Source organism: Pocillopora verrucosa, chromosome 14 (assembly GCF_036669915.1).
Source record: "Pocillopora verrucosa isolate sample1 chromosome 14, ASM3666991v2, whole genome shotgun sequence".
Taxonomy (NCBI): Eukaryota; Metazoa; Cnidaria; class Anthozoa; order Scleractinia; family Pocilloporidae; genus Pocillopora; species Pocillopora verrucosa.
Window position 1 is genome coordinate 14,006,904 of NC_089325.1, and position 11,897 is coordinate 14,018,800.

Sequence of the window (11,897 nt, forward strand, 5' to 3'; positions counted from 1 at the left end):
AATGAACTTATATCTTGGCTGCACAGCATTCACAAAATCAGACTATAAGAGATATCCACCTATTTTTCGACAAATAACTTCCGTACTTTCTTTTGCTCTCATCGATTGGTTTTTTCCTAATTTTCTGAAATTGTTTCGGTAATAAATCTACTGTAGAAAGCGATTATCCACTTGGACTGAATTTTTTTTTTTCAGTTTTCATGGGAACAAGTTCAGTTCTTTTGGAGCGTAAGTTCCGGCTGCGAATAATTATGAAGGTGGCTAAATGAATGGCGCCACAGAGGCTCCGTTCACTGAAATATGCAAGTTTTGAGTCTGATTACTTGGACCTGGTGTGGGGAATAGGTTAAGAAGGCCCACAACGTCCTCAGTCTTCACTTTCAGGTTTTTTTTTAATCACAGTTTTTTCTTTTGTCCTACAAAAATAATCCACCTCTCACTGGCATCAATCGAGCGAACCCTTATCTATGGCACACCCTGAATAAACATGAGCTGATTGGCTAAAACGATATTGCTGACAGAAAAATAACAAAGGTACTCTATTTCACAATAACACGTGGAATAACGTGATCTTTGCCATTCAAATAAAAATAAACGCCTTCAAAGATTGGCAGTTCGTGACAAAATAAACATTAAAAGCCCTATGCTATTATCGAGTTTCCGACACACTCCCCCATGTGCTTTCGACAAGGAAGTACATGAAATCAAAGGAAACTGCTTCAACCTAAGTACGCTACATAGTTCAATGATTCCGTTGTCCACAGTGTTCACGTTGAATCACAGTTCAGCGTTCTTTGAATGTCACTAGGCTTAATCACTTGAAATCATAACAAAAAGGTTAGTGGACACGTCCTTAATGTTCTGAAAGTTTTTTTTTTGATTGCTCGTCCTGAGGAAGTTCTGGTTTCACAGTTCTCACGGATCTGCTTCCTGAGCAGCATCCGCAATACGGAGTCTTGCTGCGACTGCCGCATCCCGCCTTGGCCGATAGAGTTCGGCCTCAGGATTCAACCTTGCATCTGTTCTGTCGCAGGACAGCTCGAGAGGGTACACCTGCTGCACTGCTCGTTCCAAGACTCCTTTCCCAGCTCGTAACTTAGCTCCACGTACGATTCCGTCACGTCCCACGATCAGCCTTTCCACGATCCCTAGCTTCCATGAGTTACAGTTCCGAGACTCGTCCTGAATTATCACCACTTCCCCCACTGAGGGGTGGGAGGTCTGTTTCCCTCCGCTTCTGCTGTGCCGCTCACGTAGGCTTCTCACGTATTCTCTTGTCCACCTGGACCACATCGCTTCTTTGCACCGATAGAGATACTTGGCTCTTTTCCTTAGATCTGGTTCCTCGATGTGGTAGGCATTTAGCTCTGGGAGTTGGCTCGGCTGAAGGTGCAGCATGGAGCTTGGAGTGAGTACTGGCAATTCGACGTCCTCTTCCAAATAACTCAGGGGACGTCCATTCATGGCAATTTCAACGTCAAGCACAACGTCCGATAATTCGCCCCAGGATAAGGTTCTGTTCCCCACTGCTTTCCGGAAGGCAGACTTGAACACGCCTATCAGCCTCTCAAACTGGCCACCCCACCAGGGAGCTCGCGATCGGCTAAGGTCGAATCTCCAGGCTATGTCCAGCTTTGAAAGGCAGGTGTGAAACTTCTCATCTTTCATGGCTTTCCTCAGCCAATCCGCTGCTGCTTTAAACGTGCTTCCGTTATCTGAGTAGATTACGCAAGGGCGTCCACGTCTGGCTATAAACCCTTTCAGACTTGCGAGGAACTTGCTTGTTTCTAAGCTCGGAAGTAGATCGAGGTATACCCCTCTGGTAAGACCGCAGGCGTACAAGGCTAGGTAGGCTTTACCTTCCATCTTCTTTGTCACCTGATACTTTATGGGCCCAGCAAAGTCAACACCGATGGTTTCGTAGGGTGTCACTCCTTGGGTTCTGGTCGTTGGTAGATTGCCTGGCGGTGGGGACTGGTAGGCTTGAGCTCGAAATCTCTTGCAACCCCAACAGCTTTTAATGACCTTCTTGGTAAGTTTTCTCAGGCGAGGGATCCAGTGAGTCTCCCGAACTTTGGTCATTGTGAGTGTAACTCCCCCATGAAGGGTCGCTAGATGCGCTCGTTGAACAAGCTTGTGTGTGAATGCGTTACCATCAGGAAGGTTGATAGGGTATGCACCGACGATTCGTCCTCTACACTCCAGTATTTCGTTGTTGTCTGGTTGCAAGTTAAGCTGTAACTTGTCTGCCTTGAAATTCTTCGAACTTCTGCCTTCCTCTTGAGCTCGTCTGGTCCACCAGGTTTCCTGGTACTTCATTTCATCGGTGGTCAGCGGTCCTTTCACTCTTCTTGGCCTCGGGTTTCTGGAATTAGTTAGGAACCTGGACACCCATGCACACATGTGCAAGGCCTTTAACAGACTGTGTTGCTCCATCAGCACACTGAACTCGTCTTCTGATGATAGGGCTGTGGCTAAGACTTCCTTTATCACTTTGGCTTCTGCGTTGGATTCTGCGGTGGGTACGGTAACAAGGTCTGGGGGCCTTGCTCTAGGATCACTGAGCCATGCTGGTCCCTTCCACCACAGTTGTTTCTCTTCTGTGACCGGTCCACCGCGGCTAGCAAGGTCGGCAGGATTATCCTTAGTTGGTACGTGTCTCCACGTAATGTCACCATGCTCTCTAATCTTTCGGACACAATTTGCCACGAATTGCTTGAAGTCTCCATTCCCGCGTATCCAGTGTAGTGCGACGCTGCTATCGAGCCAACAGTGTAGGGAGGATACAGGAAACCCTTGTAGCGCATCTTGTACGTTGCTTAGAAGATTCACGGCCATGTGACCCGAGACTAATTCGCGGTGAGGTATTGTCAACCCTTGCTTCGCCAGTCTTGCCTTTGCTGTGACGAGGCCCTGGTTTACTGAAGTCGGCTGTTTGACGACGGCGTACACGGCAGCCGCGACGTCCTTTCCGCTAGCGTCTCCAAAGGCATGAAGCTCGATGTTCTCGATAGGCTGTTGAGCACTCGTCAGTGCTCTTGGGCAGTTAATTTGCTGAGGTAAACAACTCTCCCACTTCTTCCACTGCTGAACTAGCTCTGCAGATCGCGGCGCGTCCCATGCGCATTTCTCTTCACAAGCCTCACGATATAGCAGCTTTCCTTGTAGAGTGGTAGGTGCGGCTAATCCTAAGGGGTCATAGATCTTAGCCACCTTTCCCAGGATCCCTCTTTTCGTCGGTTGAGCAACGTTCGCGGGAAAAGGGACCCCAATTTCGTCAGATAACTTGTTCCACTTCAATCCCAGGAGTCCACACTGTCTAGATTGAACGCCCAGCTGTTGCTTCGCGTAGCTTAAGTCGTCTTCGTGCTCATTCACTGTAACCGGCTCCAGTTCTTTCGCATTGTCTTCGGGTACGTCATCCAGTTCCAGCTCTTTCACGTTCGAGTGCCACTTGTGCAAATGGAAAGTAGCTTGGGCAAATATCTCAGTTGTTGTGGCTTTCTTCTGTTTCACTTCTTCGGTAGTAGGTCGACCAGATAATATGTCATCCACATATAGCTCACGCTCAATCTCTTCCACGCACTTGGGATGTTCATCTCGGCAAGTGTTCAGATGCTGTTGGATCACACTTCCTAGCAGGAAAGGCGAGGGTCCCAAGCCAAAGAGTGCTCTAGTGAATCTGTAAGTCCGAATTCGCTGTGGATCTTTAGCTTCTAACCAATGGAACCGAAGAGCATCTCAGTCTTGTACATGAATTCTCACTTGGAGAAAGGCTTTGCGGATATCACCAGCGAGAGCCACAGGATGGAATCTTCCCAGCACTAGAACCTTCCAAAGTTTATTTTGAAGCGGCGGTCCAACCTCCAAGCAGTCATTTAGTGAAGGCGCGGAGCTATGGGCTTTGGCTGAGGCATCGTAGACTACCCGCGTCTTGGTCGACTCTACATTCTCCCTCACCACAGCTTTGTGGGGTATGTAAAATTCTTTCCCACTGGCTGGCATGTCTGCCTCTTCTACAATTCCTTCGCGCAGTTGGTCCTGGATTATCGCATCGTATTCGTCCAGACGACCTGTTTTCTTTAGACGTTGTACTAGACTTCCCAGGCGTTTCAAGCTCCCAGATTCATTCGAAGGTAGGGGAGGGTGGTCTCCTTTCCAAGGAAGGCGTGCTTCGTACCACCCATCAGGGCTGCGTCTAAGCTGTTCACGAAACTCTGCGTAGACAACGCTTTGGTCACCACTAGGTGCGTCTTCAAGTCCAAGGACGTCCATTCTATACAGCTCTTCATAATCGTTTGAGGCCGTTTGCGCTAGGAACATGCTGTCTAGGTCTGTCTCCGTCCCTGGTGACATGATGGTCCACCCAAAGCGAGTATATTCTGCCACTGGTTCACCCATAGCTCCTGTTCGCTGGGATTCGCGGGTCTTTATTCGCGCATAGTCACTCGCTCCAAGAATAACATGGACAGGAAGCATCTTCTTCAAGTCTGTGTCCTCCATGTACACTCCCTTCAGATGTGGGTACTTGCTTATCATTACCGCATAATTTGGGTTTTCAACAGACAGCAATTCGGCACGGTCAATTCTCGTCACGCCTAGTGGAATGGCATACTTTCTTCTGTGTCGCTCGCTTGGACGTTGAAGATCTCGCTTCGTGTTGTAACCACTCCCACGATGGTTTGAATACGGCGTGTGTGCGTGCGTGTTGGTCTCAGCTTCAGCCTATCTAAGAGGTATCCAGAGGCGTAAGAAACGGTTGCGCCGGTATCCAGTAGTGCTCTTCAGGTTACGCCATTTACTTTGACAAGAACTATAGGATGGCAAACCTTCTCCCCATCTTGTGTTGCTGTCAATGCGACTCCAGCATTATTTCTAGGCTGACTTGCTCTTACTTGTCTGTCACAGATAGACGAGTGGTGCTTTTGCTTGCAGTGTACACAGGAAGCTCTACTAGAGCAGTTGTTTGCGCTGTGTTTGGGCCCAGTGCAGTTAAAACACAACCGTTTATTCTGCAAAATTTGACGGCGTTCGGCAGGCGACGTGATTTTATCACACTCCCAAGATCTGTGCGTCACGCAATCACAATAAACACACGCGTGTCGCGCGCGGGCTGGTTCGCGTTCTTGCGCGTAGAAACTTCTGTGGCGAGGCGGACGAGGCGGCGGCGGGGCCTGAGGTTTTCCGATAGCTTTCTCAGCTAATTCCAGTGGATGAATTGCCTTCCATTCTCCTAGAGTTCGTATTAGTTCCGTGAGTCCCCAGTCTTGCCATCCTACTTTTCCACTCACGAGTTCGGCTTTGATTCCCGGTAGCTTATCAAGCACACCACGCACCATAGAAAAACAAGACGAAAGTTTACCCAGCGTCTCAAGAGATTGAACATTGTAGTTCAAAGTCTGGCAAAATTTATGGATTTTGCTAGGCTGTGATCCTGTTATCACTGGCAAGGCATTCAAGTTGTCGGTGTATGCCCTTACAATCTCGCTTATCTTGCCGTAATTTGAAGTCAGAATATTCTTAGCGCGTTGGTAGCCTTCAGAAGTAAAGGGAAGACCGTCGATTGATTCGCAAACATTACGTTCCGGCAATTCTTTCAGATGAGCGAATTTTGTGACCGCTGGCAGATCAGATGAATCAATTTCAGCTTCAAACTTGTTCCAAAACGAGAGCCACTTCTCATAGGTGCCGTCGTATTTTGTGATGATTAGTTTTGGCATTTTCACGTTGCTTTTGCTGGCTGGCTTTGCGGCGGCTTGCTCTGTTTGTTGAATTTTCGCCTTTTGCTCAAGTTTTAGTTTTTCAAACTCTAGTTCTTCCTCTCGTTGCCGATCGAGCAAAGTTTTCTCCTTCTCACGCTTGTAGTCCTCTGCTCTCGTCGCAGCTTCTTCAAGACTGCGAGTTAAATCAGATATCTCCAAATCTGCTTCGTCGGTGCGTTGTTCTATTGTTGCTCCCCATTTCTGCACATTCTCGACGATTTCTCCAGCCTCAAGCTTGGCTTTTTCGATGTCTACCCTGAGATCTTCGATGGCATTCACGATTTTCTTCAAAATTTCCTTGTGACGAAGGATTTTGTCGAGGTTGCCCTTGTCCACGATTGCAGCAGTCTTGGAGCGAGTAAGTGCTAGTAGTTGCAATTCTGTCTCGAGTTTCTTTTGCTTTTCCTCCATTTTAGTCACGGTTTAGATTCTTGATAGTCCCGTCAGAGGTGCCACTGGTGTGGGGAATAGGTTAAGAAGGCCCACAACGTCCTCAGTCTTCACTTTCAGGTTTTTTTTTAATCACAGTTTTTTCTTTTCTCCTACAAAAATAATCCACCTCTCACTGGCAGCAATCGAGCGAACCCCAATCTATGGCACACCTTGAATAAACATGAGCTGATTGGCTAAAACGATATTGCTGACAGAAAAATAACAAACGTGCTCTATTTCACAATAACACGTGGAATAACGTGATCTTTGCCATTCAGATAAAAATAAACGCCTTCAAAGATTGGCAGTTCGTGACAAAATAATCATTAAAAGCCCTATGCTATTATCGAGTTTCCGACAGTGAAAGTTTTTGGACTGTTTTCCTTAATGCGCTGAAACTGAAATGCGCTGATGAACTCTTTTGCTTGTTAAAAAATTATAGAATGTTTCTCTTGCTTTCAATGTTTTGCCACCCGCAAGACCGTTTGACCCGTTTGGCTGTAAAAAGATCGAGTCTCCGAGCTACAGATCTTCAAAAATTTCACCGAGTAGGTTAATTACTTTTCACCAAATTACGAGACAACAGAGAGTTGTGACGACACCGGAAATTGCAAATTAGCTTTTCGCTTTCTAACTAACTTTAGTTCCTAAGTTTTTCTTGGTTCGAAACAGTTTGGATTTATGTGAGGAGGAAATAAGAATTAATCATGAGGGCTATGTGTTGAAAAGTCTCATGGCGTATGTAAACGGTTTGTTACCAGCTCTATTGATTTTGGCCTTGTCAAGCAAAACCTCAGGTAATTTAATTTGTCATGACCTAATTAATTTCGTAACCGATGGTCAGTATCTTTATATTAGAGTCTTTTACTTGGTATCTCTTCAAATCGATGCTTGTTTTGGAACATAGTTTAACTGTTCTTTAACAAATACTCCAGCAGTCAGTCATTATTTCAACTTTACTAATACTAAAAGAAGCTTTACCTTGCCTAAAAAAAATTGTAGCTCGCTTTGCTTTCTGTAACCCTCAATGAGTAACCAAGACAGAATATCTCCTTACAATACAAATACAATATCAATCAGATAAGTGATGAGTGTAAAGAAAAATATCAATTGGGTATAATTAGTTGATCCAATACTAAATTCTCTGAACTAATATTATATGAATTGTATGGTTGACGGTAAGGAAGGGAGTTAAAGGGTTAAGCTTGTCCGAGTGAAAACCAAATTTTTTTTGGTCAATTCTAAACCTTGATTGGAACTCTCTCTGTTATTGATCGGATAAAAATATCACTTCATAAACTTTTACTCTAAGAGTGAACAATCATTGCTTAACATAAGTCGTTCGCCTTCGTTCCCCTTTGAAATTATATCATAGTCACCCGAAATGAAGGGGAACGAGGAAAAACAGGTGCTTTTACATTAGCATCGAGTTTCGGAGTCTAAAGATGAAATAAAAATGGCTGTTTGCTCAATTTTGAGCTTTAGAAAGTGCAACGTGTCATGACGGATGTGAAGTTTCGAGATCAAGAGAGTTAAAGCATAACGTCTAACAGTTTCTATACCTGTGATATCTTATCAATGTAAGGAAATTATTTTCAAATTTTTACTTCTTTGTTCAGACCCCTCACCGAGTTACCGAAAAATACCTCAGCAGGAGACATTTTAGCTCAAAAACGTCTGAAGAAAATTAAAATCGAGGACAACAACCTTTCGTAGGATCATTTTAATGAACAGAAAAACTTTCGGGGGTTTTGTGATGTATCCGGTCGTTCCTTTCAACTTGCAACTTCGTAAATGAGATGCACAAGTTAATTTTGTGATCAATAGATCGTTCACGTTAGATAACTGTCGCCAACTGGAGAAGACTTTCTAATACTTCATCAGTTTGTTAAGACGTTTTGGGAAATTCAGATGTAATTTGCGCAAGCTTTTTTTACTTTTAAAGCGTACACGAGTTAGTTTCAGCTGAGTGCGGAGACCGGAAGCAAAACTGACAGAGTAAAACAGTCCCATACATGATCTAAAGTGCAAGTTGTTCGATGACCTGTCGGTGATAGACACGCAAGATGGCATCGGTTGAGTCATTTTGATAGTCTCCACGGCATGCTATAACACTGTTAATAACATTTTACATTTTATCGAATTGTAACAGCACGATTTGGAAACCAGGACTGTGATCCGTGCATGTTTACCGGACTTTGTTTTTAACTCGTGAATTGCGCGCATGCGCAAGAGCGAGTTATAGATACGATGTGGGGAATGGCATTCGCTCGCTCGCTCGCTCGCTCGCTCGCTCGATTGGTCGATTCCTGTAAACTTTTTTTAGATTTTAGGCTTTTGAGTGCATTTGATAGTTTTTGGCGAGCAATAAACATACGAAATGGCGACCTTTGTTGCTAAGAATAGTGGTGAGGTAAAAAAGAAGCCAATGATAATCTTAAGAGAGTTTTTTTTTTCGTTTTAGTTTCAACAAGTGGCGCCAGCGACTGGCAGGCATGCAAGGATTCACACTGAAATAACAGAACAACTTTCGTTTTTTCATAAAATTGTAATTTACAATCCTTGAACTTGAAAACAATCCGAAGATTCATTGAAAATATCACTTACTGCGAAGCACTCGGAGTTTACAGATGTTCAAAAGCTTTTTCTGTTATGGCGTGAGATTGAGGACAAAATTGATCATTACGTTTCGTCGCGTGTGTTTTTCCTGTGTGAAGCAACAAAAGATGCCGGCGACTGACGAAATAACAAGTTAACAAGAAAATCAAATAACACCTAAACAAACAATTTTAGCTACCGATTTTCAGTGAATTTTTAAAGAACAATTTCCTTGTAAGTTTCAAGACAATTTGAAGATTCAACATACATACAACGTACTAAAATGCGAAAGTTTCACGCCACAAACTTGATAAATAGGCCTGAAATGAAATTCCATCTTGTTATTGATTATACGTTGCCTAGCACGTGACTTAAATCTACCCAGGCGGAGATCCAAAATGACGGTGGCAGGCTTGGCTTAGTTATATCACTCAAAACTTGTTCCCGTTTGTCTCATTTGATAAAGAGGGAATCGTTAATGTTTTCATTAAGAAAGTATTGCCTTGATTTTCTAATATTTACAACGAACAACAGTAAATTTTGCTTTTTACCCACATTTACTTCCAACCTTTTCTTTTGAACCAGAAACAAAAATGATAGACGTTTAAAACACATGACATCATCCACCTTGTCAAATGTAATAGCATGATCATTTCAATTGTGATGCCTTCTTATCCCAACGTTACTTTGTTTCTTTGCTACATTAGCGAACACTGAACTACTGCTCGTACTTTAAATATGACAATCAACCACAAAATTCCCTAAACCAGATAACATTAAATATAATCTAAAAAATCATGTGTCAATTCACGAGTTTGCTCACAGAGCACTTTGATTACTTTTAATAACGCTCATCGTCATCTCCTGTAGACATGAACTCACCAATTTCACATGCTAATGCGAAGCTCCATGCAGCGCTCTAAGCACACAAATGCAGCTTTCATATTTACAGTGATGACACAAACTATGAACGCTAGACTCTTTTTTCTGCCTTTTTTGATGATTATTCAATAAGACCTCTCGAAGTAGACAAAAGAATTCGCATTTTTGAAGCGCTGTCCAATATCATCATTAGCGGGAAAATATAATTTAAGCTTTTTCGTGCCAAAGTCTCGGCTGATTCGGCTGAATTTTTTTAACGTGAAATGGCCCAGAAGTAATGTTGGTAAGTACAATTTAGTTCACTAACTTCGAGCAGTTTTTAGGGTTTCTGATAGTGTTCAGTGTTTTTTATTATTATTATTATTATTATTATTATTATTATTATTATTATTATTATTATTATTATTTTCGCGAAGATGAATGCAAACTAGGTGTCAATCGGCAGCAAGGAATATACGATAATGGTACGGCGACTTTGTTCTAAGGGACAACTGCAGGTTCCACCACGGACATTTTGTGGAGACGTTATTACGAGATATTCCTCGCGAACATGGCGTTGATCTACTATTCCAGCCTGTTTACTCACCCCATCTTGACACTTGAGAGTTCTGTTTTCACCAGGTAAAGTGCTACCACAAACAAAACACATCTTGGACAACAAATGAAACTGAAATAGCGATTGGCGAGGGTACATCAAAAATAACTACTGCTAATTCAATATCATACTTCAGAAAGTCCGATTGACAGTTTTGTTATTCTGCTGTTATTTTTAGCCTACCTTTGAGAAAACAAACAAACTCGCTCTTGCCGCTAAAACAGTGTAAATCTTATTTATTAAGCTGAGGACAAAACAGATAGAAGACAAAGCTTTTACTGATTAGAAACTGTCCCTTCTATAATATCATAAGAGTAAAACTTAAAACGTGAACAATTTCAACCCCGTTCATGGTATTGTAATCAATAAAAGTGCAATGTAAACAAAATTGAGACCCGGCACTTGCCTGAATAAATTTTAAAAAACGCGACAAATAGGAACACAAACGAAGCATGTCAAATTCTTGTATATAAATACTGCAGCATAAACAAAGATAAAATGCGAAAAGGTTAATTGCAACATTTACACGCCATCGGTCGTTTCAGTTCACAGCACACGGAGAGGATCAACAATTCGATGTTTGTACTCTTCAATTACATTAAGCAATCTCCAGTCGTCAGTTTCCTGTAATGGAACACTACATCTCAGCGCTCACTGTAGAATCATTAAATCCCTGTCCAAGGCTGAACGATCGATGTACTTTGCGGGGTTTTGTTTTCCTAACCGTAGACGTATGATAGCAAAGAAACTTGAGCTAGACCCAACCTATTGACCAGTTCCCAGTTGGCTTGTTAGCTCAGTTGGTAGAGCGCTGCGCCGGTATCGCATAGATCATTGGTTCAAATGCCGTACGGTCCTGAATTTTTTTTCTTTTTCAGGTTTTATTTCAAATACTAGCTCAATAGTGTTCATAGCTGCGAGTATCTCTTATATTCGTTGACTTAGCTCGTTGGCGGGAAGCGGAAAATACTTCGTGGTCGCTTTTAACTTTCGTATACTTTTGTTCAAGTTCTTTCAGTTCACGCTGTAATGTTCGAATTTTGGTCAATAATTCTGGGTGCTTGGCCTTGAGCTTGCAAGAGTTGACATCGTAGCAAGGGGTTCTCTTACAATTGTTCCTGTTGTGGCCGGAGGTATGGCAATAAGTACACACTTTTCCGCGCCTATCGTTCGCAGCTGGTAAATCTTCTAAAGCTTTTTGTTTCCCCCGTAGGTGATTTTTAGCACTTTCGACTTCCCCTATAGTAGCGTGACGTTTTCTGAAAGTTCAACAGCTTTTCGGTTTAATGGACTTTAAAACATCTCAGGGTTTTGTTTAGATACGGTCGCGCTTGCTTCTAAACCTTCTAAGTTAGTTGTGGCCTCAGGTGACTCCTGCCAGAAAGATTTGTCAGCACTTTAGACCCGAAAATTGTTTTGACTGTTTACCTTAATACGCTGAAATGCACTGAAATGCGCTGATGAACTTTTATGCTAAATCAAAATTATAGAATGTTTCTTTCGCTTTCAATGCTTTGCCACCCGCGGGACAGTGTGACCCATTTAGCCGTAAGAAGATAGAGATCTTCGAAAATTTCACCAAATTTAGTAGGTTGATTACTTTTCACCAAATTACGAGACAAGTTGAA

General features: G+C 43.0%; 2 protein-coding genes across 2 annotated transcripts; both read right to left on the reverse strand.

Moving 5' to 3' along the window:
* Nucleotides 1–414: 414 nt before the first annotated feature.
* LOC131778181 (uncharacterized) lies at nucleotides 415–4,539 on the reverse strand. Its single transcript, XM_066161751.1, has 2 exons — nucleotides 3,792–4,539; nucleotides 415–3,716 (listed from the first exon to the last, which is right to left on the reverse strand). Exons 1-2 carry the CDS (start codon nucleotides 4,537–4,539, stop codon nucleotides 916–918), a joined length of 3,549 nt encoding a protein of 1,182 aa, XP_066017848.1. The 3' UTR covers nucleotides 415–915.
* Nucleotides 4,540–4,784: 245 nt separating this feature from the next.
* On the reverse strand, nucleotides 4,785–6,173 carry LOC131770691 (uncharacterized). The gene has a single exon (XM_066161752.1). It carries the CDS (start codon nucleotides 6,171–6,173, stop codon nucleotides 4,785–4,787), a length of 1,389 nt encoding a protein of 462 aa, XP_066017849.1.
* Between the last annotated feature and the right edge of the window lie 5,724 nt (nucleotides 6,174–11,897).

Bases quoted from the DNA above. Each gene is read 5' to 3' on its own strand.
- LOC131778181 (XM_066161751.1), bottom strand. From the start codon at position 4,539: ATGATAAGCAAGTACCCACATCTGAAGGGAGTGTACATGGAGGACACA. The intron at 3,717-3,791 runs GTGATATCCGCA...TCCATTGGTTAG, and splicing joins CCATCCTGTGGCTCTCGCTG to AAGCTAAAGATCCACAGCGA.
- LOC131770691 (XM_066161752.1), bottom strand. From the start codon at position 6,173: ATGGAGGAAAAGCAAAAGAAACTCGAGACAGAATTGCAACTACTAGCA.